Source organism: Cupressus sempervirens, chromosome 9, assembly GCF_028749045.1.
Source record: "Cupressus sempervirens isolate cs-2001-9-10 chromosome 9, ASM2874904v1, whole genome shotgun sequence".
NCBI lineage: Eukaryota > Viridiplantae > Streptophyta > Pinopsida > Cupressales > Cupressaceae > Cupressus > Cupressus sempervirens.
In genome coordinates, this window is record NC_143126.1 from 747,665,674 (window position 1) to 747,683,583 (window position 17,910).

At 33.7% G+C, this 17,910-nt stretch overlaps 1 protein-coding gene across 2 annotated transcripts; it reads left to right on the forward strand.

Moving 5' to 3' along the window:
- The first annotated feature begins 1,094 nt into the window (after window positions 1-1,094).
- LOC149540856 (cullin-1-like) lies at window positions 1,095-10,678 on the forward strand. 2 transcript variants are annotated; one of them, XM_089801916.1, is made up of 20 exons: window positions 1,095-1,300; window positions 2,266-2,566; window positions 2,943-3,042; window positions 5,465-5,650; window positions 5,813-5,860; window positions 5,963-6,166; window positions 6,277-6,354; window positions 6,595-6,684; window positions 6,797-6,877; window positions 7,006-7,068; window positions 7,208-7,243; window positions 7,466-7,552; window positions 7,671-7,820; window positions 7,912-7,967; window positions 8,566-8,686; window positions 8,786-8,947; window positions 9,034-9,177; window positions 9,544-9,762; window positions 9,850-10,017; window positions 10,116-10,678. In XM_089801916.1, the coding sequence occupies exons 2-20, from the start codon at window positions 2,553-2,555 to the stop codon at window positions 10,215-10,217; spliced, it is 2,109 nt and encodes a 702-aa protein (XP_089658042.1). In that variant the 5' UTR covers window positions 1,095-1,300; window positions 2,266-2,552; the 3' UTR covers window positions 10,218-10,678. The 2 variants fall into 2 exon arrangements, with proteins under 2 accessions (XP_089658042.1, XP_089658041.1); XM_089801915.1 differs by having other exon boundaries at window positions 2,266-2,468.
- The last annotated feature ends 7,232 nt before the right edge of the window (window positions 10,679-17,910 follow it).

The following is a 17,910-nucleotide window of genomic DNA, read 5'->3' on the forward strand; positions in this document are numbered from 1 at the left end:
CCTCGGAAGTTGATGCATCGATATGATTAAATCACATTACATGTAATGATCTTGCTATATATGTGGAAGATAATGATAAACACAAAGAAACTTCCATATTTTAAACAAAAAAAAATGGAAGAAATTGTGGAGACTCACAAAAAATACAACACCAAATAATGATTGAATCAACAATGTGCACTATTTCTCAAATGTTTCCTCTAATTATTCCTTTATATCACATTACATGCAATGGTTTCAAGCTAGAATGATTGAACCATACAACAATTAGCACAAGAAATCATCAGAGACACTCATCAAATGCTAAATAGTGTTAAGATATTGCTACTTCGTGATTTCTCACCTAGTAGTAGAAGAACAAAATCATCGACAAACACGATGAAACGAAAGAGGCAGGAATAATTTGTAGGTGGTAAATTTTGTAAGTAAACTTGATAAAAATGACCACATTCAGGGTTCAAAGGGCATAATAATTGGGTAACCCATGGGTGGTAACATGACATTGAGTGGACTACAAACGTGTTAAGGTGATAAGGTATAGGGTAAGGTGTGGTTAAGTGGGGTGCTTCACTGGGTGTAATAAGATGAGGTTTTGATTAACGTAAGGGACAATGTGTTTTAATTAAAATGACCTCTTCACCACTTTTTGTGCCTAGTGAGCGGGCCCACATTATAAACAAATTAATCATTCATGGTTAAGTGATTAGTAATTAGAGACACTTGATTTTTTAATTAGGCATTCAGGTGTTAGCCATTGTGGGTCTAGGTGTTGGGTTTAGATGAACGTTTTGAAATGACACATTTGGAGCACTTCGTGCTCCATGACCTCTATAGAGAAATCTGTAAATATCCAATAGCCAAAACCTTAACCTTGCGAAGGTTTATCGAAAAAATCAGCAAAATGAAACTTACAATTTAGGATATCTAATGCAATGAAGTTAGCTTGGATGACTATTTGACCTTTTTCGTATACAGTGATTAGTAATAAATAAATTTTTAAAAATAAAATAAAAATTAATTTAAAAAACCCGACTAGATATTTTTAATAAATAAAAAGCCGACTCTATAAAAAAAAAAACGAGCTATGAGAAGACAGAACAACTTCATTATATATAAGCTAAGGGGTTTCCATTATTACAGTCCATTTATATTCACTATGATTACCTGAAGATAGGCCACGGGGTGCCCTTCGATTATATATCTACGCGTTGCTGGATCATCCTTAAGTCTCCTGCAAACAATTGATATTTGCGTTTCTAAGAGGGAGGAGACGAGGCCGCGGTTTAAATTACAATCAAAGGTATGCCCTTGAATCCTCATTCATTTCGACGATTTTTCAACATGACGCAATTCAAACCCTGTACCTTCTGGAGTACGGCTGGCGTCCGAAAGGATCAAATATAGCGTGTTTTTGTTAAGTTTACGGTATACTTCTCGAAATGACTTTGGATTTGAAACTTTTATGGCAATTGATTTCTTTGCTTCCTGTATGCAACCCTAGGATGCCAAATTGAGGGGATGATTCGTGGGTAAATTTAGCGGTCTATGTTAGATTATGATTTTAATTATCTTCCCGAGATGCTTTATGCAACCCTAAATTGACAATAATGAGGGAGTCAGGTTAAATTTGTGTTTCTGGTGGAGTTTTATTGTACCTTAGTTTGACTAATTTAGGGTTTGGTTGCTTAATTTATTCGTCACCGGTGGATGTGCAAGTGATTTTCCACGCTGAATATATGCTACCATTGTTTGACAAATAAATGGACATCTGCTAGATTTGGATTTGAGTCGACAGTGATTTTCCTTACTTTTCCCGGACTGCCGTAGTTTTGTAAGTGCATCCGTTAATTGTCTCTTTTTTGTTGTTGTATCACGTTAGAAATTTAGTTGAAGCTAGATTAACTCTTCCAATTATTTTGTTTTTTCAGACAATGACATGCTCGTGTTGCTAGTTTAGTTCATAGTTTATTTATTAGCTTCTCTTCCAATATATTAGCATCCACCTGAATTGCTCAATAGGTTGCATTTATACTCCTAGAATTACCCAATTTCAATGGCTTATCATTAATTTCGTCAGTTTTCATTAGGCTAGCCCTAGCTATAGTTTTCTCGAGGTGTTGTCAGAGAGCGAGGTTATGTGTATTCTGATTCTCATATGTGAGCTAAACTTTTGGCTCTTGTTTTTCGCAATTGCATGATCCTAGCATTCATTTCCTATTTGGTCGCTTCTACAGTTTTGATGCTGTTTTTCTCTTTCGCGTTCAGGGAGTGCATGATACTGAGATCAGTAAATAACGTCCGGGGTTGGAGCTGAGCATCCAAAAAAAAATGACCATGGCGGACAGGAAGACCATAGATCTTGAACAGGGGTGGGAATTCATGCAGAAAGGAATCAAGAAGCTTATCAACATCTTGGAAGGGGTTCCTGAGCAGCAGTTTAGTTCTGAGGAGTACATGATGCTTTATACGTATCCATTTTTGTGCTTTTCATAGTTTGTTTGGCTCAATAATGCATGTAGTTCTTAATTTTGCAGTTTAGTTCTGAGGAGTACATGATGCTTTATACGTATCCATTTTTGTGCTTTTCATAGTTTGTTTGGCTCAATAATGCATGTAGTTCTTAATTTTTTTTTCTGCTGTTATATCATTCTCATTTTTAACCGAATTTTTTCATTATATTGATGATGCTCTTGTTGGCTTTATTTACAGAAGAAGCTACATTATGTTAACACAATTCTATTTGGTTTCTAGGTTTCGCATGCTTTATGTATTACTGAGATTGAGCATTGCTTCATAGAATTTGTGTACAAATTTTTTATTGTTGATGCAAAAATAGAAACATTCACAGAGTTATTAATGGAAGCGTTTTCAATCATTCATTTGAACTGTTTTTTACCATGTCTACAATATGTTGCTATTGCTTTTCTTAACTGCATATACAGGACTATATATAACATGTGTACGCAGAAGCCGCCTCAGGATTATTCGCAGCAGCTGTATGACAGATACAGGGAATCTTTTGAAGAATATATAAATTCAATGGTTAGTTTTTTTTCTAGAACTCGGATCTAATTTTTATTAGTCTATATGATGTATGCACCATTGCTTCTTCAGATAGTAGCTCTGCTAGTATTCTATGCTTCTGTAGTTATCTGGAGGGAAAAAAACCATCTGTGTATTGGAGATTTAGCAAACTTTGTGATTAGTCTGCATTGCAGACACACTCTGAATATGCTTAATTTCTTTGTGGGCGTCAAAAATCCTTTGTAAAAGGCCTTCTAATTATCTTCTTTTTATTTTCATAAATAACAAATATTTTGATGCATGCAAAGAATATTAATGGCCCCTAACCATTGAAAAACTTTCCATTTATAAAAATTAAAACCAATTAAAGTCATTTATCTCAACATATGGCTACTGAAGCTGTTCATCTGGACAGCATGATGAAGATGAGTGGTGAGTATGTTCTTCAAGTTCCTTTCTAAATTTTTTACTATGAATTTGTTCCAGTTGCAATACAGTAGTTTTACAAACATATTTCCATGGATACTACATGGATCCTCAAACTTGAGTTTATAGAAGTCTCAGAAAGTGGATCTTTTAAGCTAAATTTCTCTCATGGATCATATGTTACAGCTATCAAATTATATATCAGATTTGTGTGATCTCCATTAAGCAATTTATGGCAGGTCTTGCCTGGATTAATCACAACTGCATGCATTTGTTGGAACTGTTGGCAAAAAGATAATGGGCAAGGACTAACACCATGCTGTAGAAAAAGTACATATGTTGGCTTGTTTATTATTTGTTTCTTTTTGTTCACAAGTAAAAATGGATCTGTCATGTAACTGTGCACCTTCTGCACAGTTATTTTATTATTGCTTTTTACTGCATAGTATTTCGTGGAGTTTGATGATTACACTTCTACACCTTTTAAGGTGCATTTCAAATTTTTTTTTTTGACATTATAAATATTGTATGTTGTCAACATATTTATTCAATGGCTGCAAATAGTAACACTGCCTATGATTATGAGAGTCATGCTTGCACAATTTATGCCCCCTTAGCAGTTAGCACTGCCAATGATTATAGGTTTTTGAAACTTATGCCCCCTTATCATAGAATCAAAATCTTTAGGCTGTATAGGTCTCACCCCTGTGGATTTAAAATCCTTAAGAAATTAATGCAAAAACTAAAAGGTTTAGTATCCCATTCATCATGCTTAAGTTGAAAGATTGCAATAGGAAACAAAGTGTTCCTATAAAAGTGAATCTGTGACTATGCTACCGGAATTGAGAAATATAATAGAAGTGACAATGTGGCGGGAAGCGGGGTTGATGAGGTTGCCTATAAGGAATTGTTTTCAATGCATGTTCATATGTTAACAATTTTCTGTTTTTTTAACAATTATAAGTACTTATTAAATTTATAATGGGCATGTTAAAGGGATCAATTCTTGTCAAGTGCAAAGATAGACTAAAAGGGATTAGATAGGGTTAAGGCAAAGGCTTGACACCTTAAGAAATGAGGCCGAGTTTGAGCTTAAATGGGTTGGAGAAGGTTATACATATTGATACTTTGTTAGGGCAATATTGTAGGAGATCTGAGTGAGATGTAATGCAATATGGCAACACAGTGTCAAATGCAGAAAGAAAAGCACAAGTAATTTGAAACCATTGTAAACAATTTGATGTTTACTAGCCTTCATTTATCTTAGTTAGTGGTTTGTTGGTTGTTTAGTGCGAGTGAATACCACAGAATGATGATGCCATGGAAAAATGGGAGTACACAATTGCATGGGATGCACAACAGCAGGTAATGGCCACAAAGTGTAGCTGTTTTGGTTGCACTGCATCTGATGGGTTTGAGGGCTTAAATATGAAGCTGACCATATTCCTTGCATTCCTTCGAATTAAGTTCCAAGATATGGAGGTCTCCAAAACATATTATGTATATGTATTTTATTCCCAAGAAAGAATTGCTGGATAAAAAGTGGATTGCAGTTGTTAATCATTGAAAATAAGAAATTGTGGTGGACTGGATGATGTGGTTTGGAGTCTGGACCTATGACAAAGATTTATGATTTACTTCTGCATTTAAATCTGGTAGAACTAAATGTTTTCTATTCACATGAGGTGCATCTGTCTTTTGTTTATATCTTATAGAGGAAAAAATTTTCATTTGTTCAGAGTAGTTACATGTTATTTTATCATGCACGAGGTTTCTAATGCAAGGTCCAATTTTGAATTACAAGCATTTTTGTTATCATTTTATTGTTGTTATGTACTCTTTGACGGATTTTCTTCCTTCGTTTGTTGGCTATTATACGGGAATCTGATATGGTGGAACTGGTGGTAATATTTGCTGCCTGAAAAGCTTTGAATTGATATGGCATGTGCTGTTTGTAGTCCTCTGGACTGTGCTTCTTGCTCTTCGTTTGAATTCTCTTAAATGTTAAACGCAGGTTCTACCAGCCCTAAGGGAGAAGCATGATGAGTTTATGTTGAGAGAACTAGTGAAGCGTTGGGAAAATCACAAAGTAATGGTTCGGTGGCTTTCTCGTTTTTTTAATTACTTGGACCGCTACTTCATTGCAAGGCGCTCACTGCCAGCACTAAATGAAGTTGGTTTAATGTGCTTTCGTGAACTGGTCAGTATAACTATAAATATCCAATATTGCTGCTCTGTTCTGTATCTTCATATTGTTTTTCACCTATTTATCATATATATGGAAGTAAGATTGATATTTATGAGTAGATTAAATATGTTAAATAACATTAGCAATTTTGGAACAATGTTTTCCCTTTTGCAGGTCTACCAAGAAATTAGGAATAATGTAAAGGATGCAGTGATAAATCTGGTATATTTCTAAAAATGCTGATAATTTGTCAACAGTTCTTTAGACTTCTTAATAATTTTATTTATTTACTAAATATGTTCTTATCCACAAATGTTATCTCAGATTGATAAGGAACGTGAAGGAGAACAAATTGATCGGGCTTTGTTGAAAAATGTTCTTGGCATCTTTGTAGAGATTGGGATGGGTAGCATGGAGTTCTATGAAAAGGATTTCGAAGTACCCATGTTGGAAGACACTGCTTCTTACTATTCTCGAAAGGCTGCCTCGTGGATTCTAGAGGATTCTTGTCCAGATTATATGCTCAAGGTCAGCATTGAAGGAGGAGTTAGGAAAGGAAACATGATTTGACAATTTTGCCTTCTATTATCAAAAGGCTCTTTATCTAAAAGTTAATGCATATCAATATTGTACTGCAGGCTGAGGAATGTTTGAAGCGAGAAAAAGAGAGAGTTGCCCATTATCTGCATTCTAGTAGTGAACAGAAATTACTAGAAGTAAGTCATTATAAAATACACATTATTTCTATGAGAATCTGTGGATTCAGCCAACCATAAAAATGTTGCTAATAAATAGACATGAAAATCGACTTGCTTGTTTTAGAGTTTAAATGTTCAAGTTTTGATATTGTACTTCCCAAGGCTTTCAGGAATGTCTAGGGCTCTCATTAATAGTTTTCTGAAGCCAAAATTCAAAATCAGATGAAAAAGGTTACATTTTTGTGTTCTTTTCTACAGAAAGTACAAAATGAATTACTATCTCAGTATGAGAGTCAACTGTTGGAGAAGGAACATTCAGGTTGCCATGCATTGCTAAGAGATGACAAGGTATTATTTTGGTGTATGAGTTTTAATATTGCTACTTGTGTGGGAGTTGCGACCATGCTTTTTAGTATTTTTGTTGCTTACAATCTTCTACTGTTTCTGACTTTTGGTGCAGGTGGATGATCTTTCAAGGATGTATAGATTATTTTGTAGGATACCCAAAGGATTGGAACCTGTGGCTCAAATTTTCAAGCAGGTATAAATATTAAATCGAAATCTGCTAAACCGTTCAGTTCCAAATTCACAAGATTTTTCTGGAGACGAAAGCAAATCTCTTTGATTTCATTGTGATTTGGTTTCTCATTATGCATCTCTTTTCTGTAGCATGTAACTGGTGAGGGAACATCGTTAGTTAAGCATGCAGAAGACGCAGCCACCAATAAAAAGGTAATTTTTAGCTCTATCTAGTTTGATGTCATAAGTCCATTACCGGACTAATTTCAATGATTTTAGTTTAAATTAGATTTTAGGGTTTCATTGTTTAAGCTCCTGACTGATCTTTGCTCCACTTTACATTGGATTCCAGGCGGAAAAGAAGGACATGGTTGGTGCACAGGAGCAGGTAGAGACTTGTCTGTGTCTTTTATTAACTGCGGCTACTTACAATATGTAGTATATTACATGACATTTATGATTTAAAATTTTATATATTGTAGCAATGGATTTTGTTCATTTAAAAAATTGCATGGGTAAGATAGCTTGGCATGTAGAAGATGTGCATACAATTTCAGTCCTTGTTCTTTTGAATAATAACTTGTTTCTATCCTCTATGGCTGCATTTCAGGCATTCGTGAGGAAAGTGATTGAATTGCATGACAAGTACTTGCAATATGTTAATGAATGTTTTATGAATCATTCTCTTTTTCACAAGGTAGGTGAAAATATTGTTTTCTTTGTGTCCTTTGCTCCTCCAAGTTGGTCGAGTTAAGTTTACAAATTATGCAGAATGTTTAATCACGTTTCTTATGCATTTGTATTTCCATGTACAGGCTCTGAAGGAAGCATTTGAAGTGTTCTGTAATAAGGGAGTTGCAGGAAGCACAAGTGCTGAATTGCTTGCTACTTTTTGTGACAACATCTTGAAAAAAGGTGGCAGTGAAAAATTAAGTGATGAAGATATTGAAGATACCCTTGAAAAGGTTTGTGTGGCTTTTGAGTCTGCCATTCTTCGATGTTGGCTCTTTTTCTATGATTTTGTATACACTTATTTATTGTCTCACAATATTGCAGGTTGTCAAGCTCCTTGCATACATCAGTGATAAAGACTTGTTTGCAGAGTTTTACAGGTAAATTTGAATGGAAAGGTTATGTTTTAACAGCTCTTTCATCAATAGTGTCTAGAAAAGATAATGTAATTTATTTCTTTCTTAGCTCTGTGTAGCATGCATTAGTTATCTTCTTCAATATCTTTCTTAAGAAATCATAGATTATAATAACGGCATACTATAATGATGTTAAGTGAGGGGTCCATTGCATTTTATGAAGAATTTTGTCATGTTCTTTTTAAATATTTTAACATGAGAGGAATGGTGACATGTGTGCTGAAATCATAAAAACAGCAGCATACTATTTGATGTTAAGAGTGGGGTCTTTAGAGAATTAAAATCATTCATATAATATTTTCTTGGTTGATTGGTACAATCCTACCATCAATTTCCTTGCCTGTTTTAGATATAGCCTAAGATAAACTATTCAGATGACTTTGTGCAAAGTTGATGGCAGTTATGATTGCAGCTAAACATACAAGTTTGAGACTACAGTGTGCTTTTGACATCATGTTGAACTACAAATGATTTGGTTCAGATCCATGTAATGCTATATTAAATTTAGGACATTGTCTTGTTATGTGTTGCGATATATAATTAATATTTGTCGAAATTGCAGGAAGAAGCTTGCACGGAGACTTTTGTTTGATAAAAGTGCAAATGATGATCATGAAAGAAGCATATTGACAAAGCTGAAGCAACAGTGTGGTGGTCAGTTTACTTCTAAAATGGAGGGAATGGTATGCTGCATTCTACACAAATAAAAAACTCACTCTGATTCTTATCAATGAAGTTAATCTAATTGTAAATTGTGTAAAAATCTCTGTGCTTGTATGTAGGTCACAGATTTAACATTAGCAAAGGAGAACCAAGGGAATTTTGACGATTATCTTAATGAAAATTCTCAAGCACATCCTGGCATAGACTTGACTGTGACAGTTTTGACAACTGGGTTTTGGCCGAGTTACAAATCATTTGATCTTAACCTGCCAGCCGAAATGGTATGCCCATTTTATATACAGTATACCTTTTAAATTTGCCAATTTGTGAAGCAGTTTAACATTTTGACTTTTGCTACTTAATGCAGGTAAGATGCGTAGAGGTGTTCAAGCAGTTCTATCAGACAAAGACAAAGCATAGAAAGCTTACATGGATATATTCTCTGGGTACTTGCAATATTAATGGGAAGTTTGACCCTAAGCCTATGGAACTTGTTGTTACTACTTACCAGGTAATTGCCTTTTTGGTTGATTACTGACTGACAGTTGGATTTTTTGATTCATATAAAATGGCATTATAGGTCATTTTCTACTGATCATTATTGTGAATTTCTTCTTCCAGTTTATGGTTAAGAATTAGTTGGGTCGGATAAGTTAAAGCAATGGTTAATGTCATTAATTGTTAATGACCATACATTGATAATTTGATTCATTTGCTACTTATGCTATCTGTTTAAAGGAAAACTAAAATTGATATGTTAAAGAAACCATAAATATGCAAAGTGAATACATCATGTTTATCAGTGTCAATTTCCTTGATTTATCTGGAATTCACTTCTTTTTCCTTGTGTAACTTACTTTGTGGTTATGAGACGCAGGCATCAGCATTGTTGCTATTCAATGCATCTGAAAGGCTAAGTTACTCAGAAGTTAAGACTCAATTGAATTTGACCGATGAAGATATTGTCAGATTGCTACATTCTCTTTCATGTGCGAAACATAAAATTCTCAATAAAGAGCCAAATACAAAAACTGTGGCACAAACAGATGTCTTCGAAGTCAATTCAAAGTTCACTGATAAGATGAGGAGAATTAAGGTACGAACTCTGATATAATAAGTTGTATACTATTTTGCCTGTCTGTTTTTAACAAAAACTAATGAATTGGTTTCTACCTGATTGCAGATTCCACTCCCACCAGTGGATGAGAAAAAAAAGGTGATTGAGGATGTGGATAAAGATAGACGTTATGCAATTGATGCGTCAATTGTAAGAATTATGAAGAGTAGAAAAGTTTTAGCACACCAACAACTTGTTATGGAGTGCGTCGAGCAACTTGGACGGATGTTCAAGGTGAATTGCCTGATTGGATGCTAGATACAAAAATGAATTAGTTAATTTATGAAATAAGGCTGTTAGTTTACTAAATTTAATAATTTTTGTTCATGCAGCCTGATTTCAAGGCAATCAAAAAGCGAATTGAAGACCTGATCACCCGGGAATACCTGGAAAGGGACAAAGATAATCCTAACACTTTCAGATATCTTGCCTAGAACTACCCAAATGGGTGCTTAAGGATCTTTGCTGTAGAAGTCTTTTTATTGACTTCTGCAAGTGGAGGGTTGTGATTATCAAGTCATGATAAAAAAGCTTTCAAAACTGCATCATTGCTAATGTAAGCAGTGAAGGCTGTCGAGGCCCCTTGGTAACGAGGTCAGTTTCTTGAGAATTCATGACTGGAGGATAACCCTGAACGTCTCTAATTGCCAAAGAGTCGAATCATTATTTTGGTCAGTGTGGTATAACCTGGTTTTTAAATGCTTAAATGTGTCATAACTAGGATCTGTATCTGTTGAGTGGGACAATGGATGCTTCGATGCCATCAATGTTATAGTTGATTTTTCTCCAACATGCATTGTTGGATATGGGCCCAAAGTTATTATGATTACTTCTGACAATTTTTGAATTTGACCTGTAATATTTTGGATTCTATTTCAAAAGGTGAAATTGTTTATATTTGTAGTCTATTTAATGTGGCTACTTTTCCAATTCTGTGTGTTAAATGCTAAACATTTTAGTACAGCATTAATGATTTTTGGTGGTATTACATTTTCTATTGGGCCTTCCAGGCAATGATTTCAATAATATTTTCTAGTATTTCAAGAAGTAAAGCTAGCGATGGGATATGACTGATGTTACATACAAATACTTTGTCTATTATGTTGCTAATAATATTTTACCAGCTTGCCAAGTCTGTTGGAATCATTTGGTTTATATGATCTGATCACCTATGTGAATTAGTAGCGTCTTCTGACCTCATTAGAATGGGCGAAGTTGCACAAAATTTGGGATGGAATAGCTGCAAACTGAAGTAATTGCTTATTATACAATCCATAATAATACAATTCCCTCTTGATCGCTCAAAATAGGAAACCTGCTAGATCGTTGTTTTTCTGTGTCCAGGTTTTTACCCTTGCCTCTGTTAAATAAAATGCACAAGCCTTTGGTATAGCACTTGTTCCAAGACGATGGACTAGAAACTCACCATTAAAGATGACCTTCACAAGTAAAGTTTGTTTTTGGTTTGTAGTTACAAATCAAGAGGGGGGGTGTTTTCTAGGGTCAAGTTTGTTTGTTACTGATAATAAGTTAGCTCTAGTTCTGTATTCTGGTGTGAACAAGGTTTAAACATGGACTGACAGAAGAATCTCAGCGTTATGAGACATGAAGCTTTTCGTCTGCTTTGTTTGTGTAGATGTATTGACTGGCCAAATTTTGAATGCAGCATATGTATCTTTCAGTGGAGTGAACACATTATGAGGAGTTTTTTTTTTTTAAAACTTACTGTTTCCACTTTAGAGCAAAATTTTGCCATTTTTAACCAAATTATGTGCACCAAGAGGAAAAGTTAGTAGCATGGTAAAATGAATCAATTTTGTTTTAGAGCATATGTTGTCTAGGCTTTTTGTTGAAATATGGTACCAGTCTGATCTGATCAGGGAACAACAGCATATTACTTGGAGGGTATATATATATATTTATATATACATACACATATACTGATGTATGAAATCAGAACCGATTAATTGATCTCCACAGTAATATATTGCATTGCCCAGATTAGGCATCTATCTCTGTGATCAGTCTAATCAATGGAGATCCTTGACACTGCAAAGATGCAACCATGATAATAGTAATGTTCATCATCGATTGAAACATTGCCATGATTATGCAACAGTATATATGTTGTCCTGTGATCGGTTCTGCACATGCACAGTGCGCTCAAGAAATGGCTTATAATAAGATATGTTTATGCCCTGAGGCTACCGGGCTAAACTAATGGGACTTGTTATGTTACCGTGAGTCATGTCCATGTAGAGCGTGACCCTACGTGGCATGAGCCATGTTGGGTCATGTCTCTACATCGACATGACCCTTTGTTCTCATATAGTAAAAACTTGATGCTTGGTCAAGTGGTTAAACAATTAGTTTTGGAGGCAACTGGTCATGAGTTCAAATCCGTCCATGAAATACTTTCTGTCCCATAGGCTATTTTTGGCCTCGTGGACGTTAAAATTTTATCTATCTATCTATCTATATATATATATATATATTGATCCGATGATTGAGAGAAAGCACTCTAATCTGTGATCTTCTGCAGATAGAATACATTCATCATAGACTGAGATCTATACAGATTGATAATCATTGACAACAGTGACCATCACCATACTCCATTATCTTGCAAAGGACGTAGATACCCTGCATTGTTATCATAGAAGATAAATCAGTAACTATGCTAATTATTCAAGATATCTAATAAGGTTAATAGTCACAGAAATATCAGAGAATTAGTGATCAGAATACTGTGCCATAAGATCTCTTAATCAAGCCAAGAATTTGACCAAAGATGAATAGCGAATTGAACTCTTCATCTAATATGGCAATGGACATCCCCCAAAGGAAAAATGATGGAAATGAAAGTGTGGGTGAAGGCACTGTAAACCTTGTAAAAACAATCAGGTTTTCCACATTGTAAAAACACATACAAGATATAATTGTATCTTGAGAGGGAGTTGCACTGATTGATCAACTTGTGAAACATTTTATGACATAATAATTACCACTTATTGTCTCGTTTGTTTCTTGTATATATTGGGCGGTTTAAATTGAGGTTATTTTGGGAGTCTTGTTGCTATTATTTTGCTACTAATTGTTCTAGATCTATTGGTGGTAGTTTTGTAAATTATTAGACTCAAGTTTATTGTAACCGTGTTTTACTAGAAAACATATTGATTTAGTTTAGAGTGAGTTTATCGTATATGGAGTTCGTCTAATTTCTTTCTAAATAATTAGAATTTTGGAGATACCTCTATATTGTATGCATCTCTAATAGACTAGTGTAGGAAGCTTATTCCACGCCTTTGTTTACTTTCACTTGGTACTAGAGCCTAAGCAGCTTGCGCCTTAAGTATCTAGGGCAATATTTTTTGTTCTAAACATGGTTTGTTAAAAATGGGAAATTGAAGATATATATTAAAAAGTAAACCGATACTAATCCGAGCAGATGACAAGCTTGTATATAGAAATCTATGAGACTATTGTATATAGATCTAAATAGATCATTCGTGTCAAAGGACAACTAGGATGTATCTGATTGGAAGATTTATTTGATTGGATGCTATGAAGAAGCCGCCACAAAAGCTATTTGGAGAAAACTAAAAGATCTTACGAAGTTATCTCTTTGGTTTTTTATTTTCTGTAAGAAAGAATCCATGATGTATTCTAGCCAACATCTAATCTTCCTAGCACATACATAATCCATTTTTCCTCAAATACTTTTGGTAGGTGCAAAATATGTGTCAAACCGTTTGTTGCTGGATGTTAGTATTCCTCCGTTATTGCACATCTGTTGATATACTTTATTTATCTGTTGATGTACTTCATTTAACTTTATATCAATAATGATTGTATTTATAACACTATCCAACATCAATAATGATTGTATTTATAACAATATCCAACAACGCTTTTCTGAGATGACCTACTTATTGGCCTAGATTTACACTCTTAAGCTTTACGACCATACTTATTACAATTGTAATAGAAACATTAAATGATGTACCTCTTGGAATGTCCACTTGTTTGCTTCTACATACATTTATTGTATGATGGAGTTTTTCATACTCGTAACATGTATGATCGTGTTTCTCATACTTGTAACAAGTAGGCTTATTAGGTTTCTTACCTTGCATATTGTTGAGACGTTGTGCTGCTTGTCCAATTCCAGATTTGAATGATTCAAATCTTGCGAGTCTCTCATTACTTCTTTCTTAAGTTTTAGATTGCTTTTTCAATTGTTCATTCTCTTGCTTCATTCTTTTATTTTCAACTTGTATTACCTATCCCTTGTATTTGTCTATTCAATGTGCGGATCTCACGTTGTCTCTATAAGATTGAGTTTATTTCATTCTTTTAAAAACATTTTTCTTTTCTAATTCAAGGATCTCTCTTGTATTTTTAATAACTCATCTTTTTAACAACTTCTATCATTCTCAGGGCTTGAATCTCTAGCTCATTTTTATTTCTTAATAGATCTATAATAGTTGCATCAACTTTCTTAGAATTAACACTTCCTTTAGATAGTTGTTTGATATTCTAGATTTATCTTTAGGTGTTCTAATAATTCATTCCTTTTGGCAAATGAGGCGTTTCAATCTTTTATCATTCAAATCCATAAGTTAATCAACTTTTTGAAATGAAATGACTACTACCTATTTGCTGAAATGTAAAACTACAAAGTAATGAACTTTTACCATACACATATAATACAATACTATGGTCTCATAAAACTTTTGGTTAGAGGAAAAGAATGTGGTGGAGACGATACGTACAACTCGTTATTGTAGTAATAAGATTGCTCTATAAGGAGCTACAATGTTGTCACCTTTTGAGACTCACTATGTTAGGAGCGATGGATGTCTTGTTAAAAGTATCTACAATCCTATTACATATTGCTTTATTAAGAGATTTTGTTTCATTGGTAAATTGTTGCTAAATTGTTAAGAAATAAACAACACGTGTATGATTTATAATTGCTTCCACCAAAATCTTGTAAGATCCTTTAGGCTCTATTTTTACCCTCCAAGATCTTTTAGTCATTTTCTTCTCCAACTTTTGGGCAACATGTGATACCTTTTGATCTCCTATTTATCTCAACTTGTATTTTGCTTAGTGGATCATTTTGTGGGTACCATCCTCACAAGATATGGTATTATGAAATTCTTTGTGGGATGTTTTTTTATTTCTTTTTAGTTTCATAGCTTATGCATGTTTATAGTTTATTTATGATATCCATGATTGGACAATAAATGTTGAAATATTGATTCACCTCCCCTTTCAATATTTCCTATTTCTAAGAAATACACAACACAGTATTTCAAGCAAATAAATGAATCTATAAAAACCCTCTTTTCTAATTTCAAGATGTAAGAAAAACTATAATTTCATATTGTTAAATGACATGTCATCATTCAAAAAGAGTTATAAGTGTTGAGTGGAAAATATCTAGGACAATGAACAATTTTGCAAGACAAAAAAGATTCTATTTCTTCAAGAACCCTAGCATGCATGGAGGGAGAGGTGCCTAGACAGAATGAAGCTTCCAAGGAATGTGAAAAGTGAAGAATAAAATAGGATATTAGGGTTTGAAGGCATATCATTCTCTTTTAACATTGGAGTTTTTGATGGTATTTTTTTTTAGAGATATATGAATTAAACAATGTTTATCTATATTTGGCTTAGACTTGTTAAGTAGACTCATGCTATTGAATAAATGCAAGTTAGATATCATATATAAAACTTATTTTATATTGAGTAATTTAAATAATGTAGTATTCATTAAATAGTAGCTTTATTATTTATTAAATATTAAAGAATATATTGAGTACAATATTAAAATAATTTGAAGAAGCTTATTTGCATATTTAAATTGTGAATAAAAATAACTAATTGTCAAAATTATGAGGTTATAAATGAAAATTGATAAGAAGAGAATATGTTTGCCCCAATTAATAATGTAATAAGTCATGCTATGAAAGTATGTAAGAAAGTCATATCACTTGTTATGTTGTCATTGATGTCAAGTCTTAGTTTGCTAGACATTATGCTAATTCAGTAGAGTACCATACCATTTGATTAACGAAGAGGATTTGATTGATGAAAAGGATTTAAAAAGAGTACGATGAAGATATTATTGACAAGTATGATATTATACTTTTATGAAGGTATGCTTGCTAATGAAGATTTTGTAAACCAAGTTGTAAATCAACAAGAAGTTTCAGTGATTGCCGAGTCACATACAATGAATTCTGAGTTGCATTCATGAGTTGAGTTGCAGACATAAGTCGAGGCGCATTTTGATTTTGAGACAGGTGTATATGAAAGAGATGTTGAATTACTTGATAGAGAAGTACATAGTGATTCAAAAGTTGACAGACCTAATGAGGAAAGAAGAGCAGAACCAAGATTGTCAAAGTATGTCAAAAAACATCACCCTACTAAACAAATTATTGGAGATAAAGATGCTAGACCAATGGCAAGAAACATGCTGAGAAGTGATACATGTTTGCTGAGCATGCATGAGCCTAAGATAGTTAAGGATTCCTTAGGAAACAAGGACTGGAGTAAAGCCATGAAAGAAGAGATTGAGTAGATTGAGAAGAACAAGACATGAACTTTAGTTCCCATAGTTTCAATGCGATTGGAACCAAGTGGGTGTACAAAAACAAGTTAGATGAAAATGGTGAAGTCACAAGGAATAAGGCAAGACTAGTTTGCAAAGAGTATGCACAAGAAGAAGGAATAGACTATAGAGAAACATTTGCCCCCATTGCAAGATTGGAAGGAGTAAGAACTTTGCTTGCTTACTCTGTATACAAATGTTTCAAATTTTATCAAATGGATGTGAAGTCAACATTTTTGAATGGTATATTAGAAGAAGAGGTTTATATAGACCAACCAGAAGGATCTTTTGATGCTAACAACAAGAACATGGTATGTAGACTAAACAAAGCTTTATATGGTTTAGAGCAAGCTCCAAGAGCATGGTATGAAAGGCTTCACAATTATTTTGTGAAGATTGGTTTTGAAAGGACTAATGATAACAATAATCTGTACTTGAAGACATAAAGAGGTAAAAGTATTTTACTAGGTGAAATTTTTGTGGATGATATCATATTTGGAGGTCAAGATACATTATGTAAGGCATTTGCAAATGAAATGAAGAAAAAATTTGATATGTCTATGTTCGGAGAGATCAAGTTCTTTGTTAGTTTATAAGTATATCAGATGAAGTATGATATGTACATCACCTAGTCTAAGTATGTGAAGGAAATATTGATTTTTTTTGGATTAGAATATTCCAAACTAGTTAGCACACCTATGGTGATAGGACATGAGTTGTTAAAGAATGACAATTCAGTTGATGTGAATCAAACATTGTATAGATCTATGATTGGCAAATTGCAATGTGTAGTACATAGAAGACCTACCATTGTATTATTTGTTGGGATTGTTGCAAGATTCTTTGCTAATCCTAAGGAGAATCATTTGATAACTATTAAGAGAATTATGAGATATCTGAAAGGAATAGAAGACTATTGTATATACTACAAGAAAAATAAAGAATTTGAGTTGAGAGCCTAAACAAATGCTGATTGGGCTAGAAACATTGATGACAGAAAGAGCACAAGCAGTAAAGCATTTTCCTTAGGAAAATTTTGGTCACTTGGAACAACAAGAAACATAATTATATATCTCAATCTACTCCTGATGCTGAATATGTGGTTGCTACAATAAATTGTACAAGTATTGTATGGATCAAACAACTACTCAAAGGTATGAATAATGAAATCACTAAATTGTGGTACTTTACTATGATAATACAAGTGCTATAAATATATCAAAGAACCTTGTGATGCACACAAAGACTAAGCACATTGCAATCAAGTATCATTACTTGAAAAAGTTCAAGACAAAGAAGTGAGGATGAAATATGTGAATACAAAAGAACAAATAGTTGATATCTTCACAAAAACTTTACCTAAGGATGCTCATGAGAGTCTAAGAGGTAAACTAGGGGTGATACCCCTATCATAAGCTTCTTAAGAATCATGAGTAGTGCCCTGTATCAACTGAGTTGAATATTGCATCTTACAACTTGATGCAAAGGATATTACTTTAGGA

Bases quoted from the DNA above. Each gene is read 5' to 3' on its own strand.
- LOC149540856 (XM_089801915.1), top strand. From the start codon at position 2,329: ATGACCATGGCGGACAGGAAGACCATAGATCTTGAACAGGGGTGGGAA. The intron at 5,861-5,962 runs GTATATTTCTAA...ATGTTATCTCAG, and splicing joins AGGATGCAGTGATAAATCTG to ATTGATAAGGAACGTGAAGG. The intron at 7,968-8,565 runs GTAAATTTGAAT...TCGAAATTGCAG, and splicing joins TTGTTTGCAGAGTTTTACAG to GAAGAAGCTTGCACGGAGAC.